At 34.4% G+C, this 17,342-nt stretch overlaps 2 protein-coding genes across 2 annotated transcripts; both read left to right on the plus strand.

Annotated features, from left to right (window-relative positions):
- Window positions 1-4,004: 4,004 nt before the first annotated feature.
- Window positions 4,005-5,511, plus strand: LOC129302692 (transcription factor MYB101-like). Its single transcript, XM_054941590.1, has 2 exons — window positions 4,005-4,361; window positions 5,224-5,511. The coding sequence occupies exons 1-2, from the start codon at window positions 4,005-4,007 to the stop codon at window positions 5,509-5,511; spliced, it is 645 nt and encodes a 214-aa protein (XP_054797565.1).
- Window positions 5,508-8,218, plus strand: LOC129302693 (uncharacterized). Its single transcript, XM_054941591.1, has 4 exons — window positions 5,508-6,054; window positions 6,793-6,896; window positions 7,063-7,077; window positions 8,090-8,218. The coding sequence occupies exons 1-4, from the start codon at window positions 5,508-5,510 to the stop codon at window positions 8,216-8,218; spliced, it is 795 nt and encodes a 264-aa protein (XP_054797566.1).
- Window positions 8,219-17,342: the final 9,124 nt, after the last annotated feature.

Here is a 17,342-nt window from a genome sequence, read left to right on the forward strand (position 1 = left end):
GCTCTTCCTTGTCCACAAAAGTGTACAAGTCAAGCTTATCTCTCAACTCTAGCCTCAAGCCATCCATAATTATTAACATTGCTTCACGTTCATTTTCTTGAATGTTTGCACGAAACTTCAAGATATTCAACTCGTGCACATACTCCTCCACTGTCATAGATCCTTAAGAAAACATTCTCAATTTTCTATTCAGCTCTGTATAGTAGTAGCTGGGGACATAAGCCTTTCTCAAGTACCTTTTAAGCTTCTCCCACGTTTTAATGGGCTTTTTCCCAAGTTGGCTTCTTTTGTATTGTAAATCTTGCCACCAATAAATAGCATAGTCAGTGAAATTCAAAGAAGCAGTTTTTACCTTCCTTGACTCAGACAAATCAAGAGTCATGAAGATTTGGTCCATCTTCATTTCCCAATCAAGGTATTTTTCTGGATTGTTGCTAACCTTGAATGAAGGATACTTTACTTTTTGGTCCGATAAGTCAACACCATGCTTTGAGGATTTCTTTCCCTTAGGAGAAGGGGGTTCTTCATACTCCTTATCATTGCTGGGGATCTTATGCTTCTTTCCTTTAGAAGAGGAAGTCTCCGGCTCATCTTTATCTTCTTTATGGAACCTATGATTAAGTTCCAAGCGAAACTGCTGCAATTGTGTTTTGATAAGTTCTAAAACAGAGTTCATATCGATACTAGGGGATTCATCCTTATTACTCATGTTCACAGAAGCACTAGAAACCATATAAGATAAAAATAGGTCCTCACACACACAAACTCACGTGTTTACCCTCAAGATAAAGTCACTCGTGTTTCACAAAAAAAAATTAATGGCTTTTTTTTTTAATGATGAAAAACACACTTGCCTTTTACCACTCACTAAACTTGTGGATAGAATCCAATGGTAAAACCAACACAAATCAAGAAATTAAGGAACAATCAAGTGAATATCTTTTAAATTAAGGAAACTAGAAAACAAGCACAAGGTGAAAAGAGGATTTTTTTTTTTTTTGCAATTTTGAAACAAATAGGAAAGTAAAATTTTTAAATAAAATTAAGCTTGTTAAAGGAAAAACCACACGTGACAACAAAAATAAGAAAGAAAGAAATAAAAGTCAAAGAGTCAAATAAAAACTAAATAAAATAAGAGAGTAGCACAAATAGCAAATAAGAGAGTAGAGAATTTGAAAAGTGCTACCAAAAATTAAAAATATGAAAGTGATCAACGTATAAGACTTTCTTATCACCCAAGTTGAGTTTTCTCTTTAGGCAATCTCTTGGTGACTTGGAGTTCAAGAATAGCCTTTTTCTACAGTCATAACTCACAGCAATATATTTTTTTGTAAATTTTTTTGAATTTTCGGATTTTTTTTCTCTTTTTTTTTCCTCAACACACTAATACTTTTTTTTGCCTTTTTTTGCATGAATTTCTAGGTATTTTTTTCTCTTTTTTTTTTGAGAAGGCTAATAAAATGAAAACTCACGTAAGATAAAAAGTCACAAAGATGAAGAAGAGAAAAACCAAAAGATAGAAGTAGATAGGGTAGATAAGAGATGATCACAAAAAGAAATAACTCAAGATGAAAAAGAAGAAGGAAGGACAAGAATTTAAATCGAAACTAGCAACCAAAGCTCTGATGCCAATCTGATAGGGGACGCGGAAGCAAAATCGTGCTAGTTTAGGGACAGAACCCTGAAACAACAAAAACACAAGAACAAAAAGAAATGGACGAAATTTATAACGGAAATAAAGAAAGGTGTGAAGTAAACAGTAGGATAATGATTAAGGAGAAGATCCTCTAGAGCACCTGCCTCTAGGAACCTCAACTTTTGAAGACATCACAAGAGTTGATCACGTTCTTGATCACGTCTGTTTCTCACACGGGATGCCACCACAAAGCACTAAGGCTCACAAGAGTTATAAACTCTAAAATGAATAATTTCATTCAACTTCTGTGTTGTTTACAATAGGGAGCATGTCTAATTTATATAGGCTCATAGAAAAAAATATTTCCTAAAATTAAAACCCTAATTTCCTAATACTAAAAGGAGAAATAATATAAAATAATGATAAAATATTTTGCCACATAATTTAGGAGATGTGATCCTAAAATTATGGGATTACAAAATTTATAAATTAATACTATAATTAATTCTAACCTTTGACTAGACTCAAAATAGAAAATCAAATCAAAGGACCATTAAAATAGGAAATAATTTAGAAGACAATCAAGGGATCATAAAGGATTTAAAATCACGCCACCCTTGCCTTCTTTACTAGAGTTTCATGCCTCCTTGCTTGCAAGAGGCTCAACTTGTAGTCTTCGTTGCATTGGGCTAAGGTCTGCATCTCTTGGGCTTGACTCTTCATGAGTTTGGATCTTAAATACATTATACACATATAGATGCTCTCCTTTGGGCTTGAGAGGAGTGCCTTAATGCTCTCCAAGCTCTTGAACTTCTTGCACAAGACTGAACAAGGCTTGCTTCATGGCTTTAGTTTGGGCTCTTATCATTGGACCTCCAATATATTGTAATGGGTCTTTAGGTACGTTGGATTAGAAGTATTGGGCTCCTTCTATGTCACCATGCTTATGATTACCATCCTCAAGCTTCATTGCCATTAATGCTATGTCACCTGTGCCATGGGTCCATCAGGAGGGAAAGATACACACAGTGCAACGGTAGTAAGATCGAGGGCAACAATGATAACAGGTCAACACTAGGAATAGCAGTGACTAAAAGACAATGTCAATCATGGAGATCGAGCAATGAATAGGACATCATCAACGAGCGTGAAAGAAGGCAACTATCATCAAAGGTGTTGGCACTGTGAAGAGCGGCGACGACAACAACCCTAGATTTGGCAAGCTAAAATGTAATCATGGGGGAGAAAACCAACGTCAGAACATCAACGGCGAGAGAGGTGATGAGGTTTTAACATGAGAGAATAAGAGAAGAGAGAGACCTCTCTAGCTCACTGAAATAGTTTGATGGATATAAGGGAAAACAGAAATTCTGTTTAATATTAAAATTATCGATTCAAATCTTCTAAATTAAGCATCCCTCATTTAACATTGAGTGCACTAAAATTTGTGATTCATGAAAATTCATAAGAAAGTTTTGTATAATTTACACTGAAATTGTCAATTCAAATCCTCTAAATTAAGCATCCCTCATAAAATATTGAAAATTTACAACTTTTAATCTTAAATTATTATTTCAAAATTGTCGTTGAAAAAATGTTTTCTTTAATTAAAACCAAATCATTCAAAATAATGAGAAAGAAAGATCTAAAATATTAATGTAAACGAGGCAAATTATTCAATTCACCAATTTTAAAGGATCCCAAACCTGGAAAACAATAGTTCATGAAATCTAATAAAATAGATATATAATATATAGACCCAAATACATGAACAATAATTAATATTGGCTGGTAAAGACTAGTGCCCGAAATAGGGAGTCCATATAGTCCAGTCCACGATGGGTGTTGAATTCCCGTTGTTTCCAGATGTTAAGAGACCTGTAGTTTGCCAAATTTAAGTTGATTATGATGCTATGATTAAAAGGAATAACAGGCTGCAAATTCTATGTTGCTTTCAATGCCATAAATAATAATCACGAACCCTTGTCATTTTGCGTTGGAATTTACCATTTTTATCGATTTTCCATTGTTCCCACCTTTTTGTTCTTCTCCTCACAGTCAAACGGGTTTCAAAAACTGAGCTGTAAGCCAGTAGTAACCTCCCATGGAATTCGACCTTAAAACTCGTCTCCATTTCTATCTCAAACAGGCTTCTAATCATTCTTCTTCCTCTTCTCTTTCCTTCCTTCCCACAAAGATACGTACATGGTCAACCACGATGAGGACGAGCATTAGCAATCCATATAATCTGCCACCTCCCTCGCTCATCAATGATTGTATCTAACTTGGCATTATACAATAAATAAATATAAATAGAAACGTGGACGAGCAAGCAGTTCAGAAAGCGTGCGTACGCACGTACATGTTGATGGCGACCAATACAGAGGACGTAAAGCATGAAAGCGAGGCACTTGGGATGACCGGAGAAAATGGAGGCGATGGCGCGGTGTCATCGTCGTCGTCAGAAGTTGTTCTGAAGAAAGGGCCGTGGACGGCGGCGGAGGACACAGTGTTGATAGAGTATGTGACAAAGCATGGAGAAGGGAATTGGAATGCGGTGCAGAGAAACACAGGACTAGCTCGCTGTGGCAAGAGCTGTAGGCTGAGATGGGCGAACCATTTGCGACCCAATTTGAAAAAAGGAGCTTTCTCTCCCGAGGAAGAGAAGCTCATCCTCGAGCTTCATGCACAGTTTGGTAACAAATGGGCTCGCATGGCTGCGTTGGTACGCACTCTTTTTTACTAGTCTCTTCCATTATTCATCATTGCATTGTCAGGTGATATACGCCAAAGCTATGATGCGCGGAGCGGCTACATGGGTCAGATACAATAAATATCCCGTCTGTAGACTTTTTAATATTTTAAAATTATACGATGGTAGGATACATGCACATAGGTAGATTTGGATCCGGAAAGTAAGTCACCTTCACTGATATCTCACAATAATAATCATTTTAAATGATTATAAGAGATTTTATTATATAATATTTTAAAAATATCAAATTTTAAATTTTTATAGAAAATAATACATTTGAGGAGTGCTTTGGTAATAAGGATTATTTTAAAATTTAAAAAAAAATTTCTTAATAATTTAAGCATTGATGAAATTAAAAGACTACTCACGAATCCAAATCCATATTACTACAATAAAAATTTATAAAAAATTTATAAAACTATATATATCCATATATATATTTGAATCTAATCATTTTATTTTAAATATCAGTTTTTCATATCATATGAAATTTTTAAATAAAATAAAAAATCTACAAATTAATTTACAATTAAAATACTTAAAAGTAGACAGAAAAATGTATTAGAAAATAAAACAATATTTTTTCGGAACACAAGAAATTTATTTTCCGTGAAATTTTAAGTTTAAAAGAAAATTATAAAAATACATCAGGAAGAAAAATTAATATAAACATTTTAAATAAAATTAAATTTCTTAAAATCAACTTACAATTTAAAAATATTATATATTTATCCAAAATTAAAATTATACTTTAATCAAAAAATATTCAAAGAAATTTGAAGTGTCTTCATCACGATGCGACTGACATTTATTCCCCTTGTTTGTGGTGCAGTTACCTGGGCGTACAGACAATGAAATCAAAAATTATTGGAACACGAGAGTGAAGCGCCGTCAACGACAAGGTCTGCCTCTTTATTCCAATGAACCTGATCATCGTCCCACCAACTCACCCAAAGCCACCATTAATGCTTCTCCAGCTCTTCCTAATAACGCTACACAATTCGAGTCCATTTATCAACGCTACCATTATCCTCCTTTGTCTCTTCAACTCCACTACCTCCCCAATATTCTCCTCTTTCATCGCCATTACAGCCTAAACCCACCATTTCTGACCCAATGATTCCTCTTTCTTCTCCTTCTACTTCTTCCACGTCCCCTCATTCATTCATCTTCACCCGACCTGCCCCAATTCTCTGTAACCCACTGGGATTCAAGCGTTTCCGTACTTCCTCGGGTTGTCCTCTCCCCCACCAGTCTGTCGGGTATTCTTCTGGACTCGGGTTTACGGGTCAAGTTAATTCTGGTTTGTCTAATATTTATCAGCAGCAGCAGGCTCTTCCATTTTTAGGGTACGATAATCGTGGAGGATTAGTTCTGAACCAATTTGCAAATTCGTCCCCTGTAAAACTTGAGCTTCCTTCAAACCAATTTTCCCATCAGGTTAATGTTATTCAACAAGAGAGGAATAATGTTAACAACATGCAAATGAACAATACTTCTGATCCTCTCTTTGGAGCTGATCATCAGGCTTTAACATCTGGCCAGACGACACTGAAGAAACGAAGTTACTGCTGTAGTCCAGATGAAAGAAACGTTCTTGACGGACATCGAGGTTTTGATGATTTGCCTCTTAACTCTTCTTTCTGGTCTTCAAATAATGCAGGTTAATAGTTACTCTAAATTTATTTTCTTTGTATGTCTCAAACCCTATAATTTTGATCTCCTTTTGGTTTATCAAGAGTTTGTTTATTTGCTAGAGGCAAAACCAATTTTACTCTGTGCGTTGAATATTACAAGGCATTTTTAGTTAAATTATACTATTCAATAAGTTAGTTAATTGCTTTTTAAATTACATACTCTTTTCATATTTACTCTTATTTAATAAATCTCAATTAAAAAACTTTATTAATTATATCTCCTAATTAAGGGTATTTCTTACAAAAATTATTGATTACACTTTAAAATACCCAAAATATCTTATATATTTTAACATAGCCTTAGCAAAAAAAAAAAAATGTTTGTCTTATATCTTTTTAACAGAAGAAGTATCAGTTACCAGCAATTAATTGAAAAAAAAAAAAAACCCATCAATATCAGCTATAAAAGGATAGTTACAGTGTTCACAAGGGAGAAAATTATGGCAACTTATTCTCATAATGCTCCTCAGAAACTAAATCAGATAGCATCTTGTTTCTTCACTGTTCACACATTAGCATGAATATAATATTCTATATGAAATGCTTAGAATCGGGGGATTCTCTAAGGTTCTTAGAAATGCTTAATATTGTTTGCACTAATTAAGTTGATGTTCATATTTTCTCCAGTGACCGTGTGTTTCTACGGTTCATGTGCTGTATGATTCCATTACTTATATCATCAAATCTGCTTTCTATGGTGGCAGAACTGAAACCGAAGGATGAAGCACAACACCTGATCAGTAAATCCATGAATGAGGACCTATCTTCGATGCTTTCAGATTGGCCTACCGGCAACAACGATGCAGAAGTCTCTAATAATAATAATAATAATGTTCAGTCTTGTAGTGTCATTAATCCAGACGATAATTTTGGACTTGACACTAATAAACCCATTGCTTCTTTGTTTCCCATGTCAACCACAACAACAAATTATAATGACAATTCTGGATGTTACTCTTGGGATGACTTACCAGGATTTTGCTGATGAGGTTGGTTGGGATACAAATTGTTAACAACTGTGAAAATTATATTTTCTAATGCTATGAGTTTTACTATAACTGAAATTCTGTTTTTTATGCTATGTAATAATATCATTAACTATACTGAGCAAAAAAAAAAAATCATTAGATATATGTTTGGTATACCAAAAAAATACTTTATAAAAAGAAAATGAAAAATGTACCTCAAAGAATGGGATAGATGCATTCCTAATTTTTCTTCTAGAGAACAATTTTTTATCTGCCGAACATTACATGAGGATTTTTCAAAACCCCCCCTTTCATGGAGATGTGTTATACATACACACACTTATTGGAATATTTGTTTTTCGCGAAATGTCTCTTGCACCATCTTTAATTTATTTAGGGCTTATTTGACAGCTTGTTTTAGGATAATTTTCTATTCTCTATAACAAAAAAAAAATGTTTTCAGAAAGTGTTTTAGAAAATAAAAAATAAAATATTATTCTAAAAAATAAAAGAATGGAAACAGTTTTTTGGTGTTCTAGCATTATTGTTCTTGAAAATAAGAGAGAATACAAATTTTTTTTATTTTTTTAGTTCTCAGACCATGTTTTATAAAGCAGCAATTTAAAAAAAATTAAAACCAAAATAGTTTCAAATAAGCCCTTAATTTGCCTATTTTATAAATGGTGGTTAGTGAGCCATGTCCATATATTATTTGGTACATGCCTCCTATGAACTCTCCAAATAATAAGATATTTTAGGCCGGTCATTAGTTAGTAATAAATTTTTTTATTTTTAATTTAAATATTGTTTCTTTAATAAGTTGACACTTCTATATATAATTGAAATTATATATATTTTATTATTCTTCATTTTAAATTAGCAAAACAATAAAATTAAATGAATTCACATCTTGGTGAATTGGATGCAAACTGCACATCTTGCTAATTAAATCAACATATGATCCATTTTGCTCAAGTAATTTCACTTAGTAGCTTCGTTTGTCAGCATATTAATTGTTGTTGTTTTTCTCCAGGTGGGTGTTTCAATTTCACAATGGAACAAACCTAACCGATATGATTGTTTCAGTAACATGCATCATATTCAGAGATTGGCAGACACTGATACAATGGTTGAAATCTATGTTTTGGAAGCCGTCTTGTAGCCAAAGGGGCATGTGTTGAAGGCGAATGACACTTACGGGATCATAATTCTTGATCCTCTTGTCAACAGTTAAATGCGGGCATTAATTGTATAAATTAATCTGTGTTTATTTTGTGTTCTTAGAAGTGATTGAAGGAATTAACATTCCGATAAAAAAAAAAAAACTTATAAAAATTAGAATTACAACATCTGATGTAATTATTCAAGGATTTAAGTTTCAATATCCATGTTAAACTGCATTTACATTATAGTACAGCTATGTCCATATTAATTTCATAATGCGTAGTTCATATATAATTTTGGTTTTTCCCTGATCAAGTTTGATTTTCAATCCATTAGAATATTTAGAAACTATTGTAACAAAAATTATAGTAAGGTTTAACATTGAAACTTTATTTTTTAAAATAAAATCATCAGCTTTAACTTTAAAATTAAATGAAATAAAACTTTCTTTCTTTTTTAGATCGTTAATTTTGCATAAAGAAAAACCTCTAAGTGGTGTTTGGATACATGGATTTAAATTTGAATTTTAGATTTAAACTCCAACATTTAAAAACTTATATGTATAGTCCATTTAATTAAAATCCTTTGTTTACTATATAAAAAAATTAAAGGAATAAAATATTGAATCAAACCTAAATAATGACTAAAAGATTTGGAAAACAGAAATGAGGACCAAATATCCTTTAGTGCGTTGGTCTAAACACTCACTATACTCTTATGTAAATGTTTACTACTCTCATTCCATGATTTGCTGATTTGTAAAAGAAAAAGCTCGTCAAACATAAAATTAATATCTTCAATTATGAGAATGGTTACACGTGATATATTGGACAAGTTAAATGTGTTGTTTGTAACATCTTGAGTTTTGGGATAACCTAGAGAGCGTTTAAGAGCGTTAGAATGTGTTTTGATCATTAGAAATGAATTATAAAAGGTTTGGAAACCCTAGAAGTAAATTAGGGTTGCAGAGGAATGAAAATCAAGGTAAGCTCTTAGATCGTATATTTACTTGTTACATTAGGATTTCTTCACTTACTACCGATTGAAATTGGAGATCTTCTAATTGTTGGACCTAGGTTGGATTATATTCTAATCTAAATTGAGTTCAGGCTTAATTCTATATCATTTGTTCACTCCATTAATCTTGTTTTAAAATTTAATTGGTGGAATTGATGATACTTAGGTTGAATTAGGATGAATTTAAGAATAGATTGTGTTTAATCTAAACTAGATTAAAGTTTTAATCAGCTCAGAATTGTTGTTTGATTGATGTATCATTGGTTTTCCTCTTTGGATAGGTTGACCAGTTGAGATTGCTCTCTGTAAGAGGTCTCAAAAGTTCTTGTGTTGAATTTGAGTTGAGATAACCACTTTCTAATTTACTATATATGAATGTGGTATTGGTTTATGATGTGTATTTTGGTAGTATTTGAGAAGGCAAATGAGACTTTTATGCATTGAGAACTATGTTTTGACATGTATATTATGTTAAGATTTTGGGTTTAACCCTAGTATTATTAAGTTTATATTCATTAAAATTATTAACATTTGGTTTTGGAAAATCCGGTTAAGTGTAGTAGTGTTTTGAAAAGAGAATATTGTATGGTTTTCGAATGAGAATCCCATGTTGAGGCTTTATGAGTTATGTTTTGGAAATGGTTCTTATAATTGCAACTTATATGTCTATTGGAGAAAAATGTTTTATATCAAGAACCATATGTGGTTGTAGAAGGCAACTTTTATATATGATATTTGTATGGGAAAAAAAATTGGTTTATGGAAATTGTATGTAAGAAGAATGTTTTGAGGCTTTAATTTGTGTATGGGAAATGTATAGAGATTTGCGAATGAGAAATGTAATTGAGATTGTACAGAAGTGTTTGGGCTAAAATATGAAACATCACTCGATAGGTTATAAAGCTACTTAGGCTGAATTACTAAAGAGTCAGGCCCAATCTAAACAAAAGGGCCAGCCCTGAGTTCAATAAAAGGCCACAATATGATAAACATACAAAAATCCCACCAGTTGCAAACATTAGACTATTGGCATATAAAGACATGATCTTAAGTGATTCCAAAATCCATGAGAGCAATATCATCGTGCCTAAGAATCTCAATGAGATGGGCTGATTGCCAAAAATGGAGAATATTGAGTAAAGACCATGCCATGAGTCTTGCCAAATCCCTGATTCTTCAACAAAACATTCTAGGTCTTAAGGAAAAGGCTACCATCACTTTGACATTATAAATAGCATAAAAAAATTAAAAAGAAGGACAGTCAATACTCAACAAAAACTCACACTTTGCAATCATAACTTTCTAGATTTAGCAGTTAGTTTTTACTTTTAATTTAGAATTGTAATTTTTTTACATTTCAATAAAAATCAAAAACACTTATTCTAACAAGTCTTGTGTATCTTTTACATTCGAGTGAAATGTAGTAAGGGAGCCCGGGACCATTTTGTTATCAATTAAAACTCAGTGTCTCTAGCAAGCTTGGTATTTATTGTTCACAAATGAATAATTTTTGGCATGCCTGGTGGGACCTCTGTAACAAAGATGGCAAGGATGAGAAAGGACAAAAGGACTGATAAAATAGGTGCTGGTTCTCATAAATCAAAACAGACCTCTACACTTGCAAGGTCAGAGCAATCGATACCTAATGTTGAAGTGATTGAACATCGTGAGCACATAGTGCCAATGTTGACAGGAAGCAGTAATACAAGCCTTAGCTTAAAGCCAGGAAGTGGACAAGCAAACCTACTAATCAAATTCAACTGTCAAAATGAATGGATAAATAGCTAGAAGAAAACCAAAAGTTCTTTTCCCTATCCCTGGAAATGTTAGAACATAAGGAGAAAGAACAACAACAAATCATGATGCAAAATTTGCATGATGGCATGAAAAATTTAGCCACATCATTGAGAAGCACTCCTCTGGAAGCAATTTTAAATCTAGGGCCGCATAAAGGATAGCAGGTAGGAATTAATGCTGGTGCTTGCCATTGGGACCGCTTAGTTGTAAGGGACTACCCTAATCCTCAGATTTTGCTAACACTAATCCTTTAAATAATCCTTTATATTATTTATAAGAGCTTGACACAAGCAGCTCGAGGGGCATAGTAATAGTCCTAGACCATCAAAACAAGCCTCTTAACTGATTAATGAACATGAAGGCCCTAAGGGATGCTATCTGGGATATATACGAACCGAGGCTGAGGCCAATCAATCACCCCACTTTCTCAAAGCCATATCCAGAGTACATAGACAAGGACAAACCATACCCTCGAGAATATAGGATCCCAGAATTCACTTTATTCCCAGGAGATAAAACGTAATCCACCCTAGAGCACACTGAGAGGTTCACAATCTAATGTAGGGATATTGCTAACTATGAGAACTTAACCAACTTAAAGCTAAGATTGTTCTCGAATTCTCTCACAGGCTTGGTGTTCACATGGTATACTTCACTACCCCATAACTTAATCATTAGTTAGATAAAGATGGAGTAAAAGTTTCATGTATAGTTCTATAAGGTAGAATCAGGGGTCAGCATAGCAATACTCTGTAAGCTCACCTAACAAACTGGGGAGACGGCAAACCAATACTTGGTGAGGTTCAAACGACTGAGGAGCAGGTGCCACCTGTCGCCTCCAGAAACTAAATTCATTAAGTTGGATCAAGCAGGACTGGATGTAGAACTCCAAAAGAAGTTACTGGGGATGAATTTTTAGGATTTTTATGAGCTTGCAGCCAAGGTATGGCGATACGAGGAGTTATTAAAAGAAGAGGACCATCACTGGCAAACTATGTTAAAAACCTACTTTAGGGACCTTGATGTAGCAGTGGCAAAACTAAAAAATATAGGCAACTACATGTGCCTGGCCCTAATAAAGGTGGCCGGGGAGACTCCTAAAATGTTGAATGCAGTACAATACCCCTTTAGCACCACTAAAATAGAGGAGATCTTCAATTTATTTCTTAAATAGAACTTTATCTTACTTCCTGCTGATCACAAATTCCCTGAAAAGAGGAGAAGAGAGGGAAAAAGTACTGTAAGTACCATCATTCATGAAGTCACAACACCAAGTCCTGTTAGAGCTTTAAGAACATTATCTAGGACTGAATCAATAAGGGAGTTCTCAAGTTCTGAAAGGAGGAATCCATAATCATGGATGAAGATTCATTTCCACTATTTGCCATATGTTGGTGAAAATAAAGTTCAACAAATAATGGACTAGGAGAAATGATAGTAGGTAGAGTGATAGAAGGCCTTGAAATGTCTGGAACAAGGAAGATGTAGCTTAAGAGAGCTCAAGAATAGTATGGGACCGCTTAAAAGGACTTACAGGCCAATCCAACAAGAACAAATATTTAAGGTTGGACATTGGCCCGAAAGGGCAAAACATAAAAAGCTTGGATAGCTCTAAGGTAGTTTGGTACCACCTAGGAGAAACCACGTGCAGCTCAGAGATTGATAGCCAGTAGATTGTGAAAAAGGACAACAAACAACCCTCAAAATGAGACATTAGTCTGGGGGATTAATCATGATAGAATCAGATGGGTTTAAAGTGGTCTAGGATAGCCTGAGTGAGCTATTTGGAAAATTTGACTACTTTATTAAGTACTCAGTACTGTTAGGAGCAGGTGAATGCTTCACAGGGACACCGATAGGTTAGGACATAGGCCTTGATGGATTGCCATTTATACTATTAACACCATTAAAGAGCACAACAAAGCTTCCTTTAAAATTAAAGGTTGCTAAGAGCTCGGGCAAGTTCGTTACACTACCTATTAACGTGCCGCCTCTAAAATGAAGAGTTGTAAGGCACAAAAGAATTCCTAGCTACCTTAACCAAAACTAGAAAAATGACATCTTCAGTTAAAGCAAGCTTCACAAAGATACCTTGAGCAGCATAATACTGAGACATAGGAAGGCCTTGATGTGTAGGAAGCTAACAAATTTAAAAGGAAGTCTACTAAAGATCAAAACGAGGGGAGCTCAATGATAAATATACTGCCAGCTCATTTGATGCTCAAGATGGGGTGAAAGGAGCAAGACTTGATGCCAACAGAGGTGTCCAAAGTAGGATTTATTGGGATTTCTTCCAAGGTCCTTGGTGTATTACCATTATAGGTTGATGTTGGGACTAAATCCTCTCTCACAGCCTTCTTCGCGATCAGCACAACAGCACAATGTTAGGCCCTTTTAGGCTAAGACTGGATCCATGCCAATGAGTGTGTTCCTTCCTTGCTGTACTAAATACTTCTCATATGGAAAGGAGAAGAGGTAGATGTGGTCTAGGCTAAAGATAAACCCTTCATGATGGTCACTGACTTTATGGATGTGAGGTATCACAATGTTGATGTAGGCCTATTAACATTTTAAAGGGTATAAGAGAATCCAAATAGAGCCTTTTTGTGCAAAACAATAACGCATACTATAGTGTCTCTAGCATCACAGAGGTGCGAACCCATCATAGAATTGATAGATGATTGAGTCAGATAATTAAAGGGTTGTAGCAGCCATAGCCATCTAAAAATTATGGTTGTACAACATACAAGAAAGTTGGAAGGCTAAAGACCTGAATCTTGTGGGACCGAGGTTGTGTATGAAGACGAAACCTAAAGAGTAATGCAACTGCACGAGCTAGACCCTATACCTCTAAAATTCAAAGACATAGCCCTAAAGGTTTAGGATCCACTGGAAGAAGTAAACCTCAGATCTCTAGAGGAGCCAAGGATCACCTTTGTTAACTTGCTACTAGATGAAGAACAAAAGAATGCCTTTAAGCAAGTATTGCAAGAGTTTAAGGATTGCTTCACGTGGAACTATGATGAAATGCTAGGGCTAGTAAGACAGTTGGTTAGACACAGGCTTCTTATAAAGCCAAACTATAAACCACTTCAACAGCCTGTTAGGAGAATGTCAATTAAATGCCTCCTATGGGCCAAATTTATATAGCCTTACGGGTATGCTCAGTAACTCTCAAATATAGTCCTAATAATTAAGATAAATGGAAAGCTACGAGTGTGTGTAGATTTTCAGAACATAAATTCGACCATGCCTAAAGACATATATGTAATGCCTATTGCGAATAGGTTAATAGACGTTGGGGTTAGAAATACATTATTATCATTTATGGACTATTTTTCAAGATATAATCAAATATTTATCATGAAAGAAGACATTCACAAAACTGCTTTTTGGTACCCGAGCTCCATCAGAATAATCAAATGGGTAGTCATGCCATTCGGGCTGAAAAATGTCAGGGCTACTTATTAATGGGCTATGAATGCCATCATTCACAATATGATAGAAAAACATCTGAAGATGTAAATAGATGATATAATGATTAAATTAAAAAAGCACATGATCATATCGAGCATTTGAGGACGAGTTTTCTCTGAATGATGGAAGTGGGCCTTAAATTAAATCCACTTAAGTGTGTATTTGGTGTAATTACAAGTAATTTCCTTGGATTCTTAGTTTATAGTAGGGGAATTGAAAGAGACCAAAATAAAGCATGGGCTATTCTGAAAGTAAAGGTGCCAAGTAATAAGAAAGAGCTTCAAAGGTTTGTGGGCTAAGTCAATTATCTCGGGCATTTCATTCCGAACCTAGCAAGGAAGACAAAAAAGTTTTTTGAGGTTTTAAAACTTAAAGACACCGAGAGATTCACATGGACCAGACAACATTAGGCGACCTTTGACAAAATCAAGGAACACTTAATAAGGCCGCCAATCTTAGCAGCCTTGAGGGAGAACACCCCATTTTTGTTGTATTTAACTTCCATCATTATGTCCATAGGATATATGTTAGCCCAAAATATTGATAAGGAATGTAAGTAGGTGGTCTATTATTTAAATTAGTGTTTGACTCCCACAAAGATCAGATACTCAACTATGGAGATAGTGTGTTTAGCATTATATTATACTTGTACCAAATTAAGACATTATATAATAAATGTAGTTGTATATGTGGTTTTGTATATGTGGTTTTGCATTCTGATTAAATATATGCTTAATCGGCCAATCATGTTGGGCTATATAGGAAAATGGAGCTTGGCCTTAGCATAATTCTCATTAATATTCTTGCCCTAAAAATCAGTAAAGAGCTAAGCATTAGCAGATTTCCTAGTTGATCACCTCTCAGCTAGGCTCCCTGAAAGCAAAAGAGAACTACTCGTGTTCTCAATAGATCTAGGGCCTTAGGTGCTTAAGTTCGATGTGTCTAGCACTAAACAAGCATCTGGGACTGGAATAGTAATAACTTCTCTTATAGGAGTAAAAACCATCTCATCTCTACAGTTAGATTTTGAATGCACTAGTAACTAGGTTGAATATGAAGCACTACTCACAAGGCTCGAAATGCTTCAAGAAACAAAGGCACGTAATGTAGTCATAGAAGTGGATTCTTAGTTACTCATCAAATAATTAACTGGTGAGTATAAATGTATGAGCCTAGCTCTAGTAATGTATTATGCTAGAGCTTCTCAGATCTTGGAAGAGTTCAACATTGTAATGTTAACACACGTTCCTTAAGCTCAAAATTAGGAGGCTAATGAACTGGCTCAAATAGCATCAAGGATAAGGTTGTCACTCGAACTCACTAGAAAGATAATTATGGTGGAATGAAAAGAAGATCCTTTAGTTTCTCAACATGGTTTGACAGTACAGTGTGATGTAGTCTCACAAGAGTTAACTCAGGATTGAAGGAATGATTTGTCATCTACAAAGTCCTAGCTAACAATATCCTTACAGAATAAGGATATGTGCCTAACACTTCATTTTAATTGGAGACGAGTTGTATAAAAAGGGCCCCAATTGGTTATTACTTAGGTGCTTAATCTTCGATAAGTACATGGAGGTCTTAAGACAAGTGCATAAAGAAGTATGTAGGGCCCATCAGTTAGAGCAAAAAATGCAATGGCTAGTGCAAAGGCACAGATACTATTGACCATCAATGGCAAAAGACTATATCAAATATGCTAAAATATGCAAGAAATGGCAAACTCACAGGCTAACAAAATAGTTACTAGTATCAGACATGCATCCGATCATCAAGCCATGGCCCTTTCAAGGATGGACTATGGACATAATAGGGAAAATTTACTTAGCCTTATCCAAGGGTCACTCATTCATCTTAGTAGCCACAGACTATTTCACAAAATAGGTAGAGACGATCCCTATAAAAAAAAAGTGAAACAGGATGACATCATTAACTTTGTACATGAGCAAATTGTGTTTCAATTTAGAATTCCTCAAACGATTACAACAGACCAAAGGACTATGTTCACTAGAAGTGAATTCAAAGCCTTTGTTGAGGAAAGTAGGATCAAATTGTTAATATCCTCACCATATTACCCTCAAGCGAATGGGCAGGTTAAAGCTTCTAATAAAATAATCCTTAAAATTCTAAAAAAGACAATTGAGGAAAAACCTAGGGAATGGCACGTATGACTCCATGAGAAATTATGGGCATATCGGATATCAAAAATAGAGGCCACAGGCACAAGCCTATAGGTGTTGACATACGGGCACGAGGCCATATTACTTATGAAAATAGCATTCCCTTCTTTATGTGTTGTGAATAGTTTAGAAAGGTCTTCTTAAGAATATAATGAAGTTATGGTGAACGAGTTAATTCAGTTGGATGAAATATATTTACAAGTGTTGGATCATATGATCACTCAGAAGAAAAAGGTTTCAAGAGTATTTAACAAAAGAATAAAAAAGAAACAATTTCAGATAAGCGAGCTTGTATGGAAACTTGTGTTGCCACGTAGTTTTAAGGACCAAACACTTGGTGAGTTTTTGCCTAATTAGGAAGGATTGTTTAAAGTTAATGAAGTACTTAAAGGGAACACGTATTAGTTATCTAGCCTTAATAGGACTCCATATAGACAAGCTATAAATGGAAAATACTTAAAGAAATATTGGTCATCACAATAACAAACTATCAAGGTCCGAAGTGCAAAGAAGTAAAAGACCCAAAGCCTAGAATGGCCTTAGGATGAAATAAAATAGACAGTAAGAAAAAAATGTTTTCTTTTTATTCACAAAGAATTATAATACAAGGGATAAATGATACAAATCAAATAATAAAGAATAAAATAATAT

This window comes from Prosopis cineraria, unplaced genomic scaffold (assembly GCF_029017545.1).
Source record: "Prosopis cineraria cultivar Desert tree isolate PC_DT_omini unplaced genomic scaffold, ASM2901754v1 PC2, whole genome shotgun sequence".
Classification (NCBI taxonomy): Eukaryota; Viridiplantae; Streptophyta; class Magnoliopsida; order Fabales; family Fabaceae; genus Prosopis; species Prosopis cineraria.